General features: G+C 48.7%; 1 protein-coding gene across 1 annotated transcript in view; it reads right to left on the bottom strand.

Moving 5' to 3' along the window:
• Nucleotides 1-15138: 15138 nt before the first annotated feature.
• TSPOAP1 (TSPO associated protein 1) overlaps nucleotides 15139-20491 on the bottom strand; it is a 2768302-nt gene continuing 2762949 nt past the window's right edge. The window contains exon 41 of the mRNA XM_086954028.1: nucleotides 15139-16470. Within this exon, the coding sequence (XP_086810154.1) occupies nucleotides 16300-16470 (171 nt within the window). The 3' untranslated portion in view covers nucleotides 15139-16299. The remainder of the gene's footprint in view (nucleotides 16471-20491) is intronic.

The raw sequence follows: 20491 nt of genomic DNA, 5'->3' as shown, positions 1-20491 counted from the left end.
ACAGCTTCAAATAATGCAGCCACCCTGTGAAAGCAGGGGTGTACGCTTGAGGCGCCGCGCCCCCGAGGGGTGTCTCCCGCAATTCAGCATTTCTACTGTTCTAACGCCTTTGGCGTGTTAGGGGGGGTTCTGACACAACCTAATTGGGGGGTTGGTGTGGGTGGCGGGTGGTTACGGGAACGGGGAAGATTGGCAAGTTGTCGGTGCTGCATGGTCTGACGTGTCTGTTTTAAAGTACGGCATTCTAATATGGGTCAATTAGTATACGCACTTCCTATTTTCGACGGAATGCAATGGGTGTGACGAAGGTTTTAACATGGAACATTAGAGGCTTGAATGATAACAGGAAGTCTAGATTGATGCATAGTTACCTACTAAGACACAACATTGACGTCTGTTTCTCACAAGAAACGAACATTACTTCCACGGCCTCACCTAGGCTCAAGCATTCGAGATGGGGGTCCACATACTCAGCTATATTTTCTAACTATGCCAGGGGTGTGGCTATACTTATACGCAGAGGTATTGACTGGAAGGAACACAAGGTGTAAAGTGACAAGGATGGCAGGTATGTGGTGCTGCATGGTACCCTGCTAGGCAAAAATGTGATATTAGCTGCTGTTTACGGGCCGAACGTGGATGACCCAGAGTTCTTCAGGTGTGGGCACAAATAACAATTCTAGACTGCCCTACGGTCATCTGGGGTGGGGACTTTAATGTGGTCATGGATGATTCTTTAGACAGGAAGGGTACATCCAGACAGTTACACCCACAGGCTAGCCAGGCCTTGAGAGACATCCATAATGAAGGCCCTTTAATAGATATATGGAGATCCCGTAACACACGCACTAGACTAGGAACATGTGTCTCCGCCCACCATGCTGCATGGTCTAGATTGGATTTTTGGCTAGTATCTCAAGATGTGGCCTCCTGGTCTGTTGATGTGGATATTCTGGCCCGCTCCCTCTCTGATCACGCTCCCTGTCTTCTAGTGCTAGATATTCCCGGGGCCCCCAAGAGGGCTTTCACCTGGCGCCTCCCGCCACATGCACTTCAAGATGCAGCCTTTACTGAAGAGATATGTCAAGACATCAAGGACTACTTCACTAATAACGCAGGGTCCGTGACTACTGAAGCAGTTCTATGGAACGCCTTTAAAGTGGTCATACGGGGTCAATGCATAGCACGCAAAGCTGAGGTTCTTAAGGCCACCAGAAGCTCCATAGCTGGGATAGAGGGAGAGCTCAAAACACTTGAACAATCTTTCTGCACTGACCCTACACCAGGCACGGCCTCTAAGATTAAAGCTAAACTGTTGGACTTCGCCGAGGAGGCCCAGCGCGAGCTGAAGTTCCTTGGTAAACAGGCTGAGGCACGAAGGTATGGTGAGGTGACAGGCCCAGTCACACTCTGGCTAGAATGATAAACTTCTCTGCACCACCCACGAATGTCCACACCATTTTTGATAATGCAGGGGTCATGACAACGGGGCAAAGTGAGATACTACAGGCGTTCACTTCGTATTATTCCAACTTATATAAGTCCTCGCATGCTGCACCACAAGACGCTCTACCTAGAGTCCATAGCGCTTGTATGGTTCAACAGGGCACATAGGCAGTACATGGACCACCCAGTGACGGTCCAGGATATTGCCAAAACCATTAAAGCTCTACCGCTCAACAAGGCCCCAGGGCCAGATGGCCTTACGGCAGCATTCTATAAAACATACGTGGATGAGCTTGCCCCGCGGCTGCATAAGGTATTTGCTGAAGCTCTAGAGGTGGGAACGCTGCCTGAATCTATGAGGGAAGCCCTTGTCAAAACACAGTTAAAACCAGATAAAGACGACAAATACCTTGACTCATACAGAGCTTTGTCCCTGATTAATATAGACGCGAAAATTTATGCAAAAATAATAGCGGATCGTCTGCAGCCTTTGCTCCCCATGGTGGCACTTCCAGATCAATCAGGTTTCATACCTGGTCGTGCAACCACACACAACCTAAGAACTGTATTCTCGGTGTTACATTACTTGCACCCAGATGTACAAGCCGCAATCATATTCTTAGATGCCACAAAGGCATTCAACTCTCTTGAATGGCCGTATCTCTTTACCATACTGGAGCATATGGGATTCAGTCCGCTATTCATAAATCAAATTTGCCTTCTCTATACTGCTCCCAGGGCCAGGGTGAGAGTAAATGGAATGCTATCAGACCCTTTTACAATTTCCAGGGGTACCAGGCAGGGGTGCCCGTTGTCCCCCTTGCTATTCGCAATCGCCATGGAGCCATTAGCAGCCAGGATTAGACAACATCACACCGCTAGAGGTATAAGTTTCAGTACACGCAGCTTGCTGATCTCGCTATACACTGACAATGTCACTCTGTATGTGCATAATCCAGCTGAGAACCTGAATCCATTGTTGAGGAAATTTGTTAAATTCGGGGGACTGTCAGGAGTTAGTATAAATTGGTCCAAGTCGGTAATGTTCCGTTCACCTACAATACTTCCGAAGTACACTCAGATTATCCCCTACGCTGGGAGGCGGATGAGGTTAAATACCTAGGTGTTTGGATCAGCCGCAATCTCCAAGACCTCTGGACCCTAAATTTTGGAAGGGCGATATCCTAGCTCGAGGGAAAGGTGGCAATTTGGTCGAAACTCCCTCTATCTCTGGCTGGTAGAATTGCGCTTGCGAAAATGATTGTATTGCCAAAATTCCTCTATCTCTTTGCAAACATCCCAATCCCACTGACGCAATGCTTTTTCACCTGTCTACGCTCTCATTTGTTGTCCTTGGTGTGGGCTGGGAGCCAGGCTAGACTTTCGTGGGCGTTGTTAACACTACCGCTGCGACAGGGGGCATGGGTGCTCCAGACATGCAACTATACGCGCTGTGCGCACAGGCCCAATATCTGCACTTTTGGGCCTACCCTACACCTTATTAACCGCACGTGGTGGTAGAGCTGGACACGTTGGCTCCGCTACCCTTAAGTGTTGCTTTATATCGTAAAACTCCTAGGCCAGCAGGAGATATCGGCTCGGCAAACATGCTTCGCTGGGGATGGCGGGAGCTGCAGAGGCGTGCTGTCCTGCCCTTGTTATACGCACCTACGATCCCCCTCAAACAGAACCCCATGCTCTCCTGCCTGGAAGTGTGCGGAGGTGATGTATCCGTTGCGGGATCCAAACTGCACACGTTTGTGGATTTGTATCCAGAGGGTAAATTTCTGGAACTGCAGACTGCAGAGGAACACCAACCTTTGTCGTTTGGGGACGCCTTCACATATCACAAGCTTAAATCTGTATGCAAAGCGATGTGGGACCGGTTCCCAGAGGATCCACCGCACCTAAATGCTCTCCAAGACATACTGGCGAGGGCATCCTGGAAAAAACTGGTGTTGCGCCTCTACAACTCCATGCAGGAGCAGTCCCCTGTTATGGTGCCTAAATCTCTGCAGATGTGGAATGAAGAACTAGAGACACCCTTAGATGACGATCAGTGGTTATTCTGTTGTAGTCAGCTGTTGAACTCTCCCCAAATTACAGACTTCGACTGTAATTTCGACTTCGCACCCCGCTAGCTCTTCACCGCATGGGTATCAGAGAAGATGATAAATGCTGGAAGTGCGGGGCTGAAGGGGCTACCTTTATGCATGTGGCTTGGAGTTGCTCGGCTCTATCTGGGTACTGGGCAGAGATCTTTGTAGCTATAAATCAAATTCTACAAAGGGAAGATGGTCCCTCCCCGCTCCTTGGTATCCTAGGATGGGTGGCAAACACAGAACCCAAAAGCCGGAAATTGCATGCTCTATTGTTGTTATATGCTAAACGACAAATAGCTATGAAATGGGGGCGCAGAACTAGGCCTAAAGTCGAAGACTAGCTGTCAGATGTGGCATATGGACACACACACAGCAGGGTGCATATTGGGACCTGATGCCTGCTGCCTCGCGGCCGCGGGATATCTGGGAGCCGTTCCTGCAATGGTCGCGAAATAAAGCCTGATGGCTCCTTGGTATAGATTTGGAACAGCGTGTTGGGTTTGCCCTATACTGATACCTATGCAATTGTACCACATATGAATGATGCACTCCGCTCAAGTCAAACTTCGTCAATAGATGTGCTAAACCCTCACTTGTATCTGTATGTAATGATGTGTGATTTCTCTGCCACTTTATGTATTGACTTCATATGACATGTATCTTCGTCTGATTGATCCTACTTTTGTATGAGACCGCTGTGATTGGCAGTTTTGCCTCATGCTTGCACTGACGTTAGCCTGTTTTAGTAGTTGTTTACAAAACTTTTATCCTTCCTTAAGATGAAACAGCAGAACCTGATATGCTTCATTTTTGTGTGTATACATATGCTGATGTAATGTGTACCTGCTGTTATTTAATATGCAATCTTTAATAAAAACAAAAAAAAAGTGAAAAAAAAAGGCAAATCCATAAGTGCAGCCTGAACGTCTGCTGAAAACTCAGAAGATTTTAGCCAAGCGGCTCTTCTGGTGGCCACTGAAGAACCCATTATCCTAGCCACAGAGTCCGCCGTGTCCATGCCACTCTGAATAACCTGGCGGGCTGCCGCCTGAGTGTCAGAGACAACCTCGTTGAAGTTCTTTCTATCTTCCTCCGGAAGCTTAGATGACAATTGCTTTACCGAATCCATTAAGGCATGCACGTCTCTGCCCAGCAGGCATGTAGCATTCGTAGACTTCAGAGCCATGCTACCTGATGAGAAAACCTTTTTAGCAGTTTGATCTAATTTCTTTGAGTCTTTATCTCCAGGTACCTGGGGAAAAGAGCCTGCTGACCTGTTCGAACAAGCGGCTTGCACCACCAGACTCTTGTGCGAAGGATGGGAAGTCAAGAACTCAGAATCACCAGGTGCCACCCTATATCGCCTCGCCACTGATCTGGACACCGCAGGAGCAGATAATGTTTTTTTCCAGACATCCAATATTGGTTCAGTCAGAGCCTCAGTGAATGGCAGAGTCGGCTCAACAACTGAAGAAGGCGAATGTAAAACCTCCGTGAGGATATTAGATTTGAACTCCACTGTAGGTAAAGTCAAATTCAGCAGCTCAGCAGCCTTTTTAATACCCACATGGTATGGCGCCATATCCTTAGAGGGTGCATCCGAAACTGCAGGCAACCCCCATTCTGGAGAAAGTTCTAGGTCACTTGCACTATGGAGATCCTCAAAAAAAATCCTCCTGCTCCTGAAGTTCTCCTTCCTCCACATCAGGGTCCTCATATTCCTTCTCCTCCAGGAGACGCTGGGCTCTACGCCTCGACCACTCCATACGAACCGAAGTCGTCGGATCCGGTAATGACTCTGACGGAGTCGGAGCCGGCGTTGAACGAGGAACCGGAACAGTTGGAGGATGGGAAGCCGGAACCGGGGTCGAACCCCGATCCAAATCCCTAGGTCGCTCTGGAGCCGGGAAAGCCGTGTGCGGAGTCGATAACCTTGGCGGTGCCGTACCAAGCCACGGTGGATATGGCGTCGGCATAAACGGCAGAAAAGGCGCCGGAGCATAAGCTTGAGGGACACCCAAGTTAAACGACAATGGAACCATGAGACCCGCAGGTGCTCCAGAGGGGTACATTGCCCTCGCATATACGCCAAACATGGCATTAAGGAAATACGAAGGGTCCTGACCAGGACCAGGAAAGGGAGGGTACGAACCCAATGGCTGCTCCGAAGGAGGCTGCTCCGGATTTGGCTCTGTGAGAAGTTGGCCCGATATGCAACGTTCGCTATTCTAGCGACCGCTATGTATCGTTCCAACGACCCTTATGGTGTTTGGTTGTAAGTCAACCTATAGACCAGCTATCCTAGTAGCGTGGATACGAGCAGTCTAAGGCTAAAGACTCGAGAGGGCGCGTTAAGCCAGCTGTTTACCACACATGTACCCCTTGAACACCCAGTGAAAGGACACCACACAAGTGTTATGAAAATAAACAGTATATGTATTAAGAATCACAACAGCCCTGTACTCTTTATGAGGACAGGGTACTAAGCACAAACCAAATCTCTTTAGCAAATACTTCAAGTGCACGTTTAAACAAGTGTCCGAGGACACGGAAAGGTTAAGGTCTCGGGCGGACCCGATAAGGCAAGTCGGAAGCGAGGGACTCGGGACCCTAGAGTAAGGAGGCTATGCAGGCACCGAAATGCCGAGTTACCTAGCCACGAGGGGTGCGGCTGCACAAGTCTTACAGGCGTCGGGGTCTTCGCTGACGAGCCAGGAGCCGGAAGAAAAGGAGTTGCTGGCCGGCGACCAGTGCTGAATAGATTGATGAAACCTGAAAGCAGAGGGGACCAAGTTCGTACTACTAGCCAGTAGTCAGAGGGTACCAGGAAGGCACCGGTTGGCCGTCACCTCGACCAGGTGAGTGGGCGACGCTAGGCTCTGCAGTCTCACGGACCAGGAGGCGTTGTCGGCGACCACGGTGGAGGTGCGAGCTGTCCCACGAAGGATGATGCTGTCGGCGTCGCTGGGCCCAGGATGGGGCAACAAGCCTCGGCAAATCTCAGGGCCACGTGGCGGGCCTAAGATGGCGTCTTGAGTGGACCAGGAGGGTCCGGGGTGCTTCTCGCAAAGATGGAAGCAAGGGCCAGTCTGGAGCAACCAGACCAGCAGTGATGATTCTTGGATGTCGTCACAGAAGGACACAAGCCAGCGGCTAGTGACCAGACAACGTGCTGAGCAGCGAGCAGAAGGGCCCCACGCAGATCGTGGAGATGCTGGGGAGACTGCACTTCGGTGCTGGAGCGGCTCAGGGTCAGGGCTTCTCGGACCCCAGAGCACTCACCAGAGAGTTACCTCGATGGTCGTGCTGGTTTTTAAGAGCGTGCAGGTTCTGATGATGGCCGGTCCCTCGAGGTCTCGTCGCACCCACAGATCACAGCTGAGCTGATGACGTGGGTAGAGGTCAGAGGTGCCAGGGAAGCCGGTTCTCGTCGAGCTGGGCCGTCGGATTCCTTGAGGAAGAACTTACAGCAAACCGCAGAGTTCTTAGTTGGTGCCCGCTGATGCAGGGTGACTACTCCTTAGTCACAAGGGAGAAATCTTGAGAAGAGTCTTGAATGTCCTTTCGTAGAAAGTAGTTCTTGAATCAAAGATGATCTAATTTGGAAGGGTCCCCGCTCCGGTCTTTATCCTAAAGAAAGGGGTGGGTACATGACTAGGTCCTGCCCTAAGGGTGGGACCAGGAAGGGGGGCAGTTACACCCCTCTCCCTTGCCGGACTTTCCCCAGGCCAGGGCTGTCGCCCCTGGAACTGGTTCTAACCGGCAGATGCGTAGTGAGCACCGGGGTGCCACTCCGCAGTCACCTTCTCGCAAAAGCCCTACCTACCCAGAATACACAAACCCTGTCTGGGACGGTGCGAACACCGCCCTCGACAGGAAACCCTTTGTCCAAGCGCTCCTCGCTGGAAGGACTCCCAGCAGCAGGAGGTCAGACTCGTGTGGTGGCAGCATCCATTTTGTGGAGCTGAGGCTTTCGTTAACTTTAACCGGGGTTCACAGTTACGTACATGTCGTGTCCCTCTAGAAGGGCGGAATGCTAACCTCGTCGCCAGGGTTGGTGAGAGGGCAGCACCCCGATTCGTATGACACCTTACTCGACATGTCTTGATAACGCGACACCGAAGTTACCGATGTGGTACGCGTTATCCTGGAACAGCCATTGGGTCTTTTCTCCGCAAGCTGCAACCGGCTCGGCTCGGGCCAGAACACAGTTCACACGAGCCCATGCACTCTGCCTTCAGGATTGTCAAGGCCTGCCATAGGAGTGACTGATAGGAACTCGGGTGTCCATTGTATGGTTAGATATAGAGCTACTATATCTAAAGCAAAGGGTGATTACACGACTTCGCCCCAGCTGTCATGCAGCCAGTTGTGTCAAATTTAGGAGGCCAGCCAGGGGTGGCATAATACATGCTGCAGCCCCTGGCGGCCCTGGGTACACCTATGCCCTGAGTTACAGGGTCTGATAAGGTGGCCCAGTACCAATTGGTAAATGCACCTAGGGTACATATCGTAATTTAGAAAGAGAACAGCCAGGCTGTGGGTCTGATTGGCAGGCCCACAGCCAGAGAAAGTCGTAAACCAGTGAAACAAAAGCAAAAAATCTGGGTGATCATAGGATTGCAGACCCTACTCTCCTACAGGCTCCTCTTGACCCTCTGGGTTATCCACCGGAGTCGGTGCCCGAGGAATATACACGTCTTCTTCATGCTCCGAAGACTGACACGAATCCGGATTTGGTTCCAGCTCCGGATCCGGAGATTTCTCTCGAGATCATACAGGCGAGGCACCACCTTCAGGCTCACAAACAGGAGAAGGAGACACAAAATCCTTTTTATGTCTTCGAGAAGAAGACTTCCTCTTTGAGTCCGATGACCCAGAATGATGCCTTGAACTATGCTTCTTCCTCTTGTGTTTTTTCTTCGAGGAACCCAAAGCATGTCCCGAAGCCGACCTCGATGCAGACTCCGACCTGGCCCTCGACCTCGACCTCGATCTTGACTTCTGCTTCGATCTCGAGCGCCTAGACCTTGACCTCGAAGACCTCTTGGCTTCTTTACCTTTCACCTTTGCCAGCAGAAGTTTTGCCTCTCGTTCTCGCAGAGCCTTAGGGTTGATCTTAAAGCAGGATCGACAGCCTTTGACATCATGGTCTGAACCCAGACACCACAAACAATCGTCGTGAGGATCTGTCACAGACATCATCCGGGCACACGAGCCGCACTGTTTAAACCCAGTCTTCTTCTACGACATCTTCGACATAGAACAGAAACACAGTGACACACAAATAGTAACAAAGTCACTATCTGAATCACAGAAGATCCCAGAAACCGTTAGCGTCGAAGACGCGGAAAAAATGGAACTGATGTCATCACGCCGACGTAGGCCAAATATGGGGTCGGTGACGTCAGACGGAGTCGCTCGCGATGCCGTGCTCCTATGACGTCGTCCACGCCGGCCTGCTACAAAGAATTTTCCGAACGTTGCTGACGCAAAGGGGATATTCACAAGGCTAGGAATCCACTGGCAGATGTATCTATCAGAAAGGTTTTAAGTGACGATGTTTCACATCACGTGCACACAAAAAATTATGTTCTTAATGCCTCCATGGTATAGTCAATAGTGCACAATCCCAACAAATCTGCAGAGCCCCACTCTAGGGAAAGTGATTTTTGTCTGCACAAAATGCGTTTTGCAGTCTTCTTTACACTAGTGATATGAGTAAAAGGCAATTGTTATGTTAATGTGTTCCTGACTGGGCGGCCTCCCTCGGAATACATAAATGGAGCCCAGATTAAAATCTTGGTAGCTAGCTGTTTTTAAATTGGTTTGCTTTTCCTAACATGTAGGCCCATATCCGAGAAAATACTTTTCATATGCATACATTAAAAACAACTTCACACCAGGAAAAATTTAGACTAGAGGAAAAGCCTCTGTCGGGTATTATCCATCACAACTTTACACTTCCATATGCCAGATGATATTACGAGAACTTTTGCCATTTAGCGCAGGTTACAGATTTCAAGTTCAAAAGTTTCAAGGTTATATGTGCTCTATATTTTATTGATTCTGCTCCATGCAGTTATGGTCCGGCTTTCATACAGCCACTCTCCAACATTGCATACCATCCACATTGTTTTTTTAGTTTACAGACTACCCAGTTCATAGAAGAATGTTTTCCTACAAAACCTGCAGTGAGAATATGCGATTTGCAATTAGCCAACCAGAACCTTAGTAATTAACAAAACACATTACAAATAAAGTTAAGAGCCAATCGAGCCGAGCCAGGAACCGGATCGAGCCTTCATTGCAACTCCAGCAAACATGTCTCCTTCAGTCACACCACTACTCTCCACTGGACGGACCACAGCTGCGTACACTTTATCTACAACAGGACCACGGCTCACAACCATCCTCAACCTACTCTGCGAAGAAACTGGAACAAAATCACCATCGACCAGATCTCCTCATCGCTTCTTCAAAACCCCCCTACCCACTCCTCAAACCCCGACCAAGCAGCCATTAACCTCACCCAATGGCTATCCAACAGCGCCGACATCCTAGCACCGCTGAAAAAACGTCAAATCAAAATAGGCAGCAAAAACGCCTCCTGGTTCAACGATGATCTTAAGAAATCGAAGAAACTCTGTCGCTCCCTCGAGAAGGCCTGGAAAAAAGACCCAAACACCAGCACTAGGGACGCCTTCAAAAACGCCACCCGCATACACCACCAACTAATCCGATCTGCCAAGAAAACCGCATTCAAAGACCGACTAGACAACAACGCCCACAACAGCAAGGAATTATTCAACATCGTCAAAGAATTTACCAACCCTTCAGCCAACTCCAACGACATCACCCCCTCTCAAGCCCTCTGCGACTCCCTAGCTTCGTTCTTCCACAACAAAATCGCAGACATCCACAACAGCTTCGACAACCGACCCGGAGACCAACCCACCCAACCTTCTGCAGGACCTTCACCCCCCTTGAACATCCTTAATGACTGGAACCCAATCTCCACTGAGGACACCATCCGCCTGATGAACTCCATCCACTCAGGATCCCCCACAGACCCCTGCCCTCACCACATCTTCAACAAAGCAGACTCAATCATAGCACCACACCTCCGAGACGTCATCAACTACTCCCTCAACTCCGCCACCTTCCCGGAAAGCTGGAAACATGCCGAACTCAGCGCCCTTCTGAAAAAACCCACAGCTGACCCCACCGAACTCAAAAACTACCGACCCATCTCGCTCCTTCCATTCCCTGCCAAAGTCATCGAGAAAGCCGTCAACAACCAGCTCGCCGCCTTCCTCGAAACCAACAAATCCCTCGACTCCTCACAGTCCGGCTTCCGAGCCAAACACAGCACGGAGACCGCCCTCATCGCAGCAACAGACGACATTCGAACTCTACTGGACAATGGAGACACAGTCGCCCTCATCCTCCTCGACCTCTCCGCAGCCTTCGACACAGTCTGCCATAGCACCCTTCTACAGCGCCTCAGAAACATCGGAATCCAAGGAAAAGCACTGGAATGGATCACCTTGTTCCTCACCGGAAGAACCCAGAGAGTCCGCCTCCCACCATTCAACTCAGAGGCCACTGAAGTCATCTGCGGCGTACCCCAAGGGTCCTCACTCAGTCCCACCCTCTTCAATGTATACATGAGCCCCCTCGCGGCCATCGCTCGCCAACACAACCTCAACATCATCTCCTACGCGGATGACACTCAACTGATCCTATCACTCACCAAAGACCCTAACACCGCCTAAACCAACCTACATGAAGGAATGAAAGAAGTAGCCGAGTGGATGAAGCACAGCTGTCTGAAACTGAACTCAGACAAAACAGAAGTCCTTATCTTAGGTACCTCCCCCTCCGCCTGGGACGACTCCTGGTGGCCAGAGGCCCTTGGAAAAGCACCCATCCCGACGGACCACGCACGGAACCTGGGCGTCATCCTGGACTCCTCACTCTCTATGAACAGACAAGTCAACGCCGTTTCATCATCTTGCTTCAACATTCTTCGCATGCTCAAAAAAACATTTCGCTGGATCCCCACCGACACCAGAAAAACGGTCACCCATGCTCTGGTTACAAGCCGCCTGGACTACGGAAACACCCTATATGCCGGTATCACCGCGAAACTCCAGAAAAAACTCCAACGCATCCAGAACGCATCAGCTAGACTCATACTAGACATACCGCGTAAAGACCACATCTCTAGTCACCTGAAAAACCTCCACTGGCTCCCCGTCAATAAGAGGATTACTTTCCGCCTCCTAACCCACGCACACAAAGCACTCTACAAACTTGGACCCGAATGCCTCAACACACGACTTTCCTTCTACACCCCCTCCCGCCAGCTACGATCCTCCAACCAAGCCTTTGCTACCGTACCTCACATCAATAAAACCACCATGGGAGGTAGATCCTTCTCCTACCTTGCAGCTAAAACCTGGAACTCACTCCCCACTCACCTTCGTCTCACTCAGAACCATCTAGCATTCAGAAAGCAACTTAAAACTTGGATATTCGACAAGTAACTCCCCACCCTTCTTCAAGCGCCTTGAGACCCTACGGGTATGTAGCGCGCTATATAAATCTGTTGACTTGACTTGACAAATTGTTGTACAGTGTAGTCCTAGTATTAACTTCTGCCTGAGTTATATAACTCTTCAGTTGATGTTGCAATGAAGCACCTCAATCTTTCTACGGACTAAGTAAACTTGTTGAACTTTTCAGCTTCCTCATGACAATTGCCAGTGTTTACCTAAGGAGACGGTGGGCATGTCTGAACGTGTTATGTAAGGGCCTGTCCAAGATGGCATGGGTGTCCGCTTGTTTGCCATTGCACTTGTCACTGAAGGCTTCTGTAGATATTTGATAAATCGTCACACCATGTAAACAGTAGAAACAATATTATAGGCTGCAGTTTACCTTCAGGCCTATACCGAAGTGTAATGCCAGGTAGTAGCAACATATGTAAGAGGAGTTTTTTTTATGATTTGGAAGTGATTTATGTGTATGGAATTTGTTACTTTGTCCCTGCCAAGTTTAGCTATTTTATTAGTAACTTTCCAGCCATCACGGTGTTGTTTCCTGGCCTGGTTTCAGCATGGTAATAGGTCATATGTTTTCAACTCATAGTGACATAATTCTGTTAAAGGTCATATAGTGTTAATTGGGAGTGTGCAAGTAATTATAAATGTGCTGCAATTTGTCAAAATGTGTCAAGTTTTCAACTACATTGTTTGAAGCAAAACAGCCATTCACTTAAACACACAACTTTGGTTGTTAAATTGATTTTGAAGAGGCGGGATAATGCACTGACGCCGTATGAATCGGAGGTGGGTGGGGAAGGGGGGATGGTGGTGTTATGAAAGAAAGCCCGGTTGTGTATCAAACGCAGGCTTTTGAATCCACAACTGGAGTTAGCGTTTCTCCAGCTTAAGATTCGTTTTCGGTGTTGGTGCGTCGGGGCTTATTGTTTTATTAATCTGCATTTTGCAGCAGAATACAGAGTCAGAGTCTTTCTGCTCTTTGGAGGTCCGTCTTGGCTTGTGACTGGAGATTTGGCCGGTGAGTCACACAGGACGCTGAGGCGATTGTTATTTGCAGCAAGACCTTTCAGAATGCCTGGGTACAGCGTACTTTCAGAAAACATACTCCTTCGGCGATGGACATTGAGGAGTGTGTAAGGAACGCCAGTGCTGCATGCTTATTAAACACTGTTTCATTTTAAGGTTCGGTGTAATTTGGGATAGATGTTATTCAGTCACAAATAGAGGCAACACTATCTCAGTTTCCCATTGATGCAAGGTGTGATCCTGATACAATCGCACAATGTTTCATATTTGCCAGTGTTTGTGCAGTGATTTGGTATAACCCTGTTGCAGAGAATGGGCAGGAAATAGGCAGACTTTAGCGGTTGTACCTGTATTGACTGTGTAACAGGGCACCATTTTATAAAACGTGCAATATGTTGATGGAAAAATAAATGCAGTATTTATTTAAACATATTTTAATGCCTCATACCCCAAAGAACTTCCTGGCTTTTAGAATGCAGTGTTGGGTTTCAGAGGTACAAGCTTGAACATTTGAGATGGAAGGGGGGTGGAAGCTGAGTGTCTGACTATTTGTCTGCATTATAATTCCTATTATAAGATCCGTTTGGGTGTCTCTGCTTTACAGTTTCAAGACTGAGATGTGTCTGCTTGTTAGTTGAGTATTTGTCTGTCTACTTGGCTATCCCCAGTAGAGAAGAAAACAAGTTACTTACCTGTAACTTTAGTTCTCCAGTATTGGTATCTTTCATAGATTCACATGCCTGAATCATTCCCCGATACTGGAGTAAGTGTGTGTACACCTGTGAGTGAGCATGGTTCTCTGTGGAGGTGGGTGAAGATACAAGAGCAAAGCTGTGTGAGGGGAGGGGAGGTGCAGTTACCGATCTATGTTTATTAGGCCCAGCACTAATTGCTTTATTAAGCTTGCAGTGCTTCCTCAAATGTGCTAAAAAATGCACCGTTTGTCCACTCTTTTTTCCAAATTTTCTTGGAGGAGAACCCCCAAACCACCTTTAAGTTGTTCTAGCTCGCTCGCTACGCTCGCTCGCCGCAGTGCAGTACGACTATAATGTTACAAATCACAACTTTCAAATGTCACCAGCCGCCACTGGATGTATCCCAGGACTCCGAGCATCTGAGAAGAAGAATGGCGACCGGACGTCCCCGAGACAGACAGCCCCCTTCCAGCCAGGCAAGAACACCCTACTATGCATGTGAGGAGACCCAAGAAGGTTGACGAATATTTTTGTCAGTAAAAATCACGCTGATGCATTCTTGTTGCAAACAGCAGACACTGTGGCAAGTTCATGTTATACGTTCAACGTTTTTGTGGTTGAATTTTTGGGAGGAATGTAATACGTCACTAGGCCCGCCCCATGATGCAGGCATGCAAGCACACACATGCATCCTAAGAATAATAAAGGAGAGTAGACATGTACGTTGCGCGGACGGACGCGTGCCTGGTCAAGAGCAGCCCACATTTGTCTGTAGGTATTATTTAGCAACCTTGCTCCACAGCTTATAGCGCTACTACAAACATGTCGAAAATAACCATTAATTACAACCTAGGTAGACTAATGCAAAATTGGGAGGGCATGTTCTAAAATGTAATACACTACACAGAATGTATTGGAAAACGATTAACTCCCCTTCATTAAGACAACCTGCCGGGCAGGACTTGACTTCTGGAAATAGGCCAGGAGTGAGGATCAACCAAGGAGACATTTGTGGGCTACATTTTGAAGGATGTATGGGCTGATTTATAAAAATACCCAGATCAGTTGACTGGGGGTGAGTGTTTGTATTGTCAACGCTCCGTCCATCATCCCCTTTGGTTTTTCTTTATAAAAATACCTGCCAGACCCATCTTTATTAATTTTGGTAAAGCTGAGAACTAGGTATTTTACCCAGAGTATAACAAAACTTTCACATACCCCACTTTCTGATCAAATATTCTTAGAAAAAGAACACATATTCAACTTGCTTCTGTGAAAATATACTTTATTAGAATAAAATGTATCTGTGTTTTTAATCAAAACATATTGCATCGCCCACTCGTAGTGTCTCGAAACCAAACTCCGGTCCACCTTCAATACCTTCATGAGACATGAAAAGAATTAACCAATAAATATTCGAAATACTGATGTAGACACCTTGTGATAAAAAAACAACTTTAAAAAAAAAGTTATGAATTTAAAACGTGGGGCTTCCAATGGAAACCAATTTCCTACGTTTGATAAGGGTAGTATTGTTATATGCTCACAGAAAATAATATTACATCCCCTCAAAAGGGTTATTTTAAACACCTGCTCATGCTTAAAAAAAGAAAATAACCGAAATGTTTCGAAACTTGTATTCCTACTGGATTTTAAGTTCGTCAGATTCCCAAGGGTGCTCAAGGATCATATCCAATAACAGTCAATTCTATGTAAACCGGTACAACTTGTAAATAGATAAAATAAGGCAGAACTTATACATTTTCCAACATGCATCCACTTCACACATGGCCTTTTACTCAATAACTTAAAAAACATATGCTATAAACATTGAGAGTGGAAAAGCCCTAATGGGCAGAAGCTCCAATAAAAGAATGCTATTTGGCCCCTGTCATAAGGGGCACAGTTAAGAGAGTGCGATGCCTCAGGCACAGTTGCAGATTTCCACACATACACAATCCATAGAACTTCAGGCAGTCTGAAGGAGATCCCAGGTGGATAAGCCAGTGCAAATATTATTTGCTATGTGCCAAGGCGACCTCATCCTAACGGAAGAGAAGGAATTGCCAGTGCAAATTATATGCTAGGGAACTCACAGTATTACAACAGATGCAGCCCGTCTTTGAACCAGAGATGACCAGGAAAGCAAGAACTAATGCCCGCATCGGGATGCGGTCCATAGCTTTCATTACGTCTGAGAATCTTCTCAGTGTAACCATCTAACTGGTGACGGAAAATGGTGACCAGGCGATCCACTCTGCTGTGGGTTCTATAACGTATCGCCTCCATATAAAGAGGCAATTCATAGTCAGACCACCCACCTAGTAGGCAATCAGTAATAACTACAACAAATAAATATCTTAATACTCGTAACATTTACAACCTCTCTCCCCCAGTGTGAAGAAAGCAATGTTAGACGTGAAGATCAGATATTGCAGAACACTGTCCGGTACACCTGTATCAGTCTTTTTTACTAGATCCCAGTTTCTTGAAAAAATGTCTGCCTTTAAAGAACATCCCTTTCTTCTTTTTACTCCGAGGATTAATGTCCAACAATTCTACTTGCTGAGCTTGATCTTCGCCAGAGTGTGGAGATGACTGGATCAATTCACCGTAAGCTTCTAAACTCAACTAAAAAATAAAAGAGAAAGACAGTGAGAGATGTATCATTACAATCCATAAAAATTATTACTTTAGAAACTTTCCTACATGCCTGTAAAAAATATGAGATGCAGAGTTACGTAGGGGCCTGTGAGCACATGTTGATGAACTTATGTTAGTGGGTGAAAATCGGATAGTCGATTACATGGGAGGTGAAACACCTTCAGTGCTCCAGATAAGTTGTCAGCATCTAAAGCACTACCTCCCGAGTATAGTCAACATGGGTAACTCACGTAGAGACCCTCATTGGTAATAACAAAGTCCTTGAGGCCATACATTTATTGCCTGGACCTTATTCAGACCAGATGTTCACCGGGCTGAATAACCCCACTAAAATAGAATTCTTGTTATTTTCCAAGAACAATAGGCATGAAATAGTACAAAATGACTCAATGACATGAACTTTGACAAGTTTGAACCCCAACTTTCACCAAATACTAAGTCATTTGGATTCACCATGGGCACAGACCGCATACTCAAGAAACACATTGCTAGAAAAGAAAGATACATTAATACTGACTCTCTTTTATAAACAAAGTGAAACTGTTTCTTCAAGAAAGCGACTTCAGAACTGTAGCTCAAGCCCTCAACCTATCATATCAGGATAGCGGGGACACCCTGCTACATGGTCTCCCAGACCCAGCATTGACCCCCCCCCCCCCCCCCCCGCCCAAAAAAAAAAAAAAGTCAATCCTTCAGTAGATTTGTAGAGCGCGACTTCCAGGCACTAATTGCATCCTATATACTGCAGCATGTTTCATCCAGAACTTGAAGATAGAAGATGTCATCACCTCCCCTCCTGATGGAACTCTACAGGCTGCCCTTACTGATCTGCACCATCTTTAAAACCAGCTGCCTCATTTACGCGGCCATAATGACCAGCACAACCGCGTATCTTGCATAACAAGATCACCATCTCTGGTGGCTCTCTGCACAGCCACAGTATGGACCTCCTCAGACAGGAGGCTAAGAAGTGTAAAACATGAAAATAAAACAAGGCAGCAGGCCTTTTCCATGTATACTCCCAGAATCTGGAACAATATTCCTATATCCATCAGGCCCGCACCAAGACTGCTCCAATTTAGCAAAAGTTGAAGACACCATTTCAAAGAAAAGTACATTACAATGCAGTAAAATATACCCTTCTGCTCCCAGAACCCAGCTGCCTCTCCTATCACTCACTGACTGTACGCTTGCCTTTGGCCATGTACAGTAGTACATCACTGCCTTTTGGCTATGTTCATTCTAAACAATACCACATACAACCACACATACTGCAAATGCACAAGTTACTACTTGTGTAACGATATATCTGTAAGAGACATTAGTTAGTGATAGATTCCTTACCTTAGAATATCCCCAGGCGTCAGACTGGATCCGGAAATTTTTGCGTAGCAATACCCCTGCGCGCTGGTAGGCGTCGTCTGCGGCTCCGCGTCCGTCGTCGGCGTCGTGAGCGCCGGGATGACGTCATCGGAGTATATAGACGGCGCCCATGCGCGCTGACGTCAGTTCTGATAACACAGCTTTTCCGCGCCAGATACGCAGAGCCATGATAGAACTAACACTGGTGCCATTGAAACTAGGGCCCTGAAAGGGGATGACCTTAACCCTAAATATCGGTTCGCAGAACGGGGAGGATGGGAGGGCGGTAAGGAATCTATCACTAACTAATGTCTCTTACAGATATATCGTTACACAAGTAGTAACTTGTGCATCTGAAAGAGACACGTTAGTGATAGATTCCTTACCTTAGAATAGATACCCCAGCAATACCAACCCCGGTGGTGGGTCTGCGAACCAATATCACACCAGAAAGTCCTGGAGGACGGAACGGCCAAAGAAGCCATCCCTCCGGACTTGACTGTCCAGGCAGTAGTGTCTTGCGAACGTGTGCAGCGAGGCCCACGTGGCTGCCTGACAGATGTCCTGCAGGGGGACACCGCGGCCCAGGGCAGTTGTCGTTGCCGTGGCCCGAGTGGAGTGAGCCCGCAATCCAGCCGGGGGCTCCTTCCTCGCCATGGAGTAGCATGCTTGGATGCACAAGATGATCCACCTGGAGATGGTCCTCTTGTGTACAGCCTTTCCCTTCTTCGCGCCCACGTAACCAACGAAGAGTTGGTCATCCACCCGGAATTGGCGAGTGCGGTCCAGGTAGTAGGAGAGCGCACGTTTTGGATCCAGACGGTGGAGCCTCTCTTCCTCTTTCGAGGGATGCGGAGGCGGAAAGAAGGTGGGCAAGGTGATGGACTGCCCGATGTGGAAGGCCGTGACAACCTTGGGCAGAAAGGAAGGTCGTGTACGCAACACCACCTTATCCGGATGAACAGACAGGAAAGGCGGAGAAGAAGAAAGAGCCTGGAGCTCACTCACCCTCCTGGCAGAGGTGATGGCAACCAGGAAGGCCGTCTTCAGCGTAAGGAGGCGAAGAGGACAGTTATGAAGTGGCTCAAAGGGAGCACACATCAGATAGGTGAGAACAAGGTTCAAGTCCCACTGGGGCATCACGAAGGGAACAGGAGGGAACATGTGTGTGATGCCCTTCAGAAATCTACTCACTATAGGGGACTTGAACAAAGAAGGCTGATCTGGTAGCCTCAAGAAGGCTGAAAGAGCAGAGAGGTACCCTTTAAGAGTGCCCAGAGCAGAGCCCTGCTGGGCAAGGGAAAGAAGAAAGAGCAGCACTTCCGAAAGGGGTGCAGAGAGGGGATCCACAGCCTTTGCTGCGCACCATGCCACAAATCTATTCCACCGGCAGGCGTATACCGACTTAGTGGAGGGACGCCTGGCTGCCAGAATGATGTCACAGACTTCGGGAGGCAAGTCAAATGGCCTCAACTGCCGCCGCTCAATCTCCAAGCTTGTAGGTGGAGACTGGACAGGTTCGGGTGCAGGACCGTCCCCTGCTGCTGCGACAGAAGGTCCTCCCGAAGAGGCAGACGAATCGGGGGATCGACTGACATGCTGAGTAGCTCGGGATACCAGTATCTTCGAGCCCAGTCCGGAGCCACAAGGATAACTTGGGCCCGGTCGCGCTTGATCTTCTTCAGCACTCTGGGCAGAAGTGGTATAGGCGGAAAGGCGTACAATAGGCCGCAGCTCCACTCGCGACGAAAAGCGTCTCCGAGCGAGTGCCGCCTTGGAAACTCCAACGCGCAGAACTGCTGACATTGCGCGTTCTCTTCTGTGGCGAATAGATCTAACCAAGGCTCTCCCCACTGTCGAAAGAGACCTTGCGCCACGTCCGAGTTCAGACGCCATTCGTGATCCATCATGCACCGGCGGCTGAGTTCGTCCGCCCTGGCATTCAGAGAACCTGCCAGGTGTTGAACCACCAGAGTCACGCCCTGATGTTCCAGCCACTGCCAGAGGCGCAGAGCCTCCTGGCAAAGGGTCCACGACCCCACACCGCCCTGTTTGTTGCAGTACCACATGGCGGTGGTGTTGTCGGTGAACACTTGCACCACGCTCCCCCTGACAGAGGGGAGGAATGCCTTCAGTGCAAGACGAATCGCCCGCAGCTCCAGAAGGTTGATGTGGAGCCGGGACTCCGCCGGAGACCAGAGGCCTCTGATCTCCGCCTCTCCCATGTGGCCTCCCCAGCCCTGGAGGGACGCGTCCGTCACAACTACGTGCTCCGGCTGGGGCAGAGAGAGGGGTCTGCCACAGACCCAGTCGCGGTCCGTGAGCCACCACTGCAGTTGTTTCGCAGTGCCCTCCGAGATCAGGACATGATCGGACAGGTTGCCCTGATGCTGGGCCCACTGAAACTTCAGGTCCCACTGCAGAGCCCGCATCCGCCACCTGGCGTGACGCACCAGAAGGATGCAGGAGGCCATCAGTCCCAGAAGCCGCAGCGTCGACCTGACCGAGACCCGGGATAACGGCCCGAAGATAGGAATCAGAGCCTGAATATCCCGAACCCGCTGCTCGGGTGGGTAAACCCGAAACTGCGCCGAGTCGAGAACCGCTCCGATGAAAAGGAGCTTCT

Source organism: Lissotriton vulgaris, chromosome 2_1 (assembly GCF_964263255.1).
Source record: "Lissotriton vulgaris chromosome 2_1, aLisVul1.2, whole genome shotgun sequence".
Taxonomy (NCBI): domain Eukaryota; kingdom Metazoa; phylum Chordata; class Amphibia; order Caudata; family Salamandridae; genus Lissotriton; species Lissotriton vulgaris.
The sequence above is the reverse complement of the archived record's forward strand: the minus strand, read 5'-3'. Positions and strand labels throughout refer to the sequence as shown.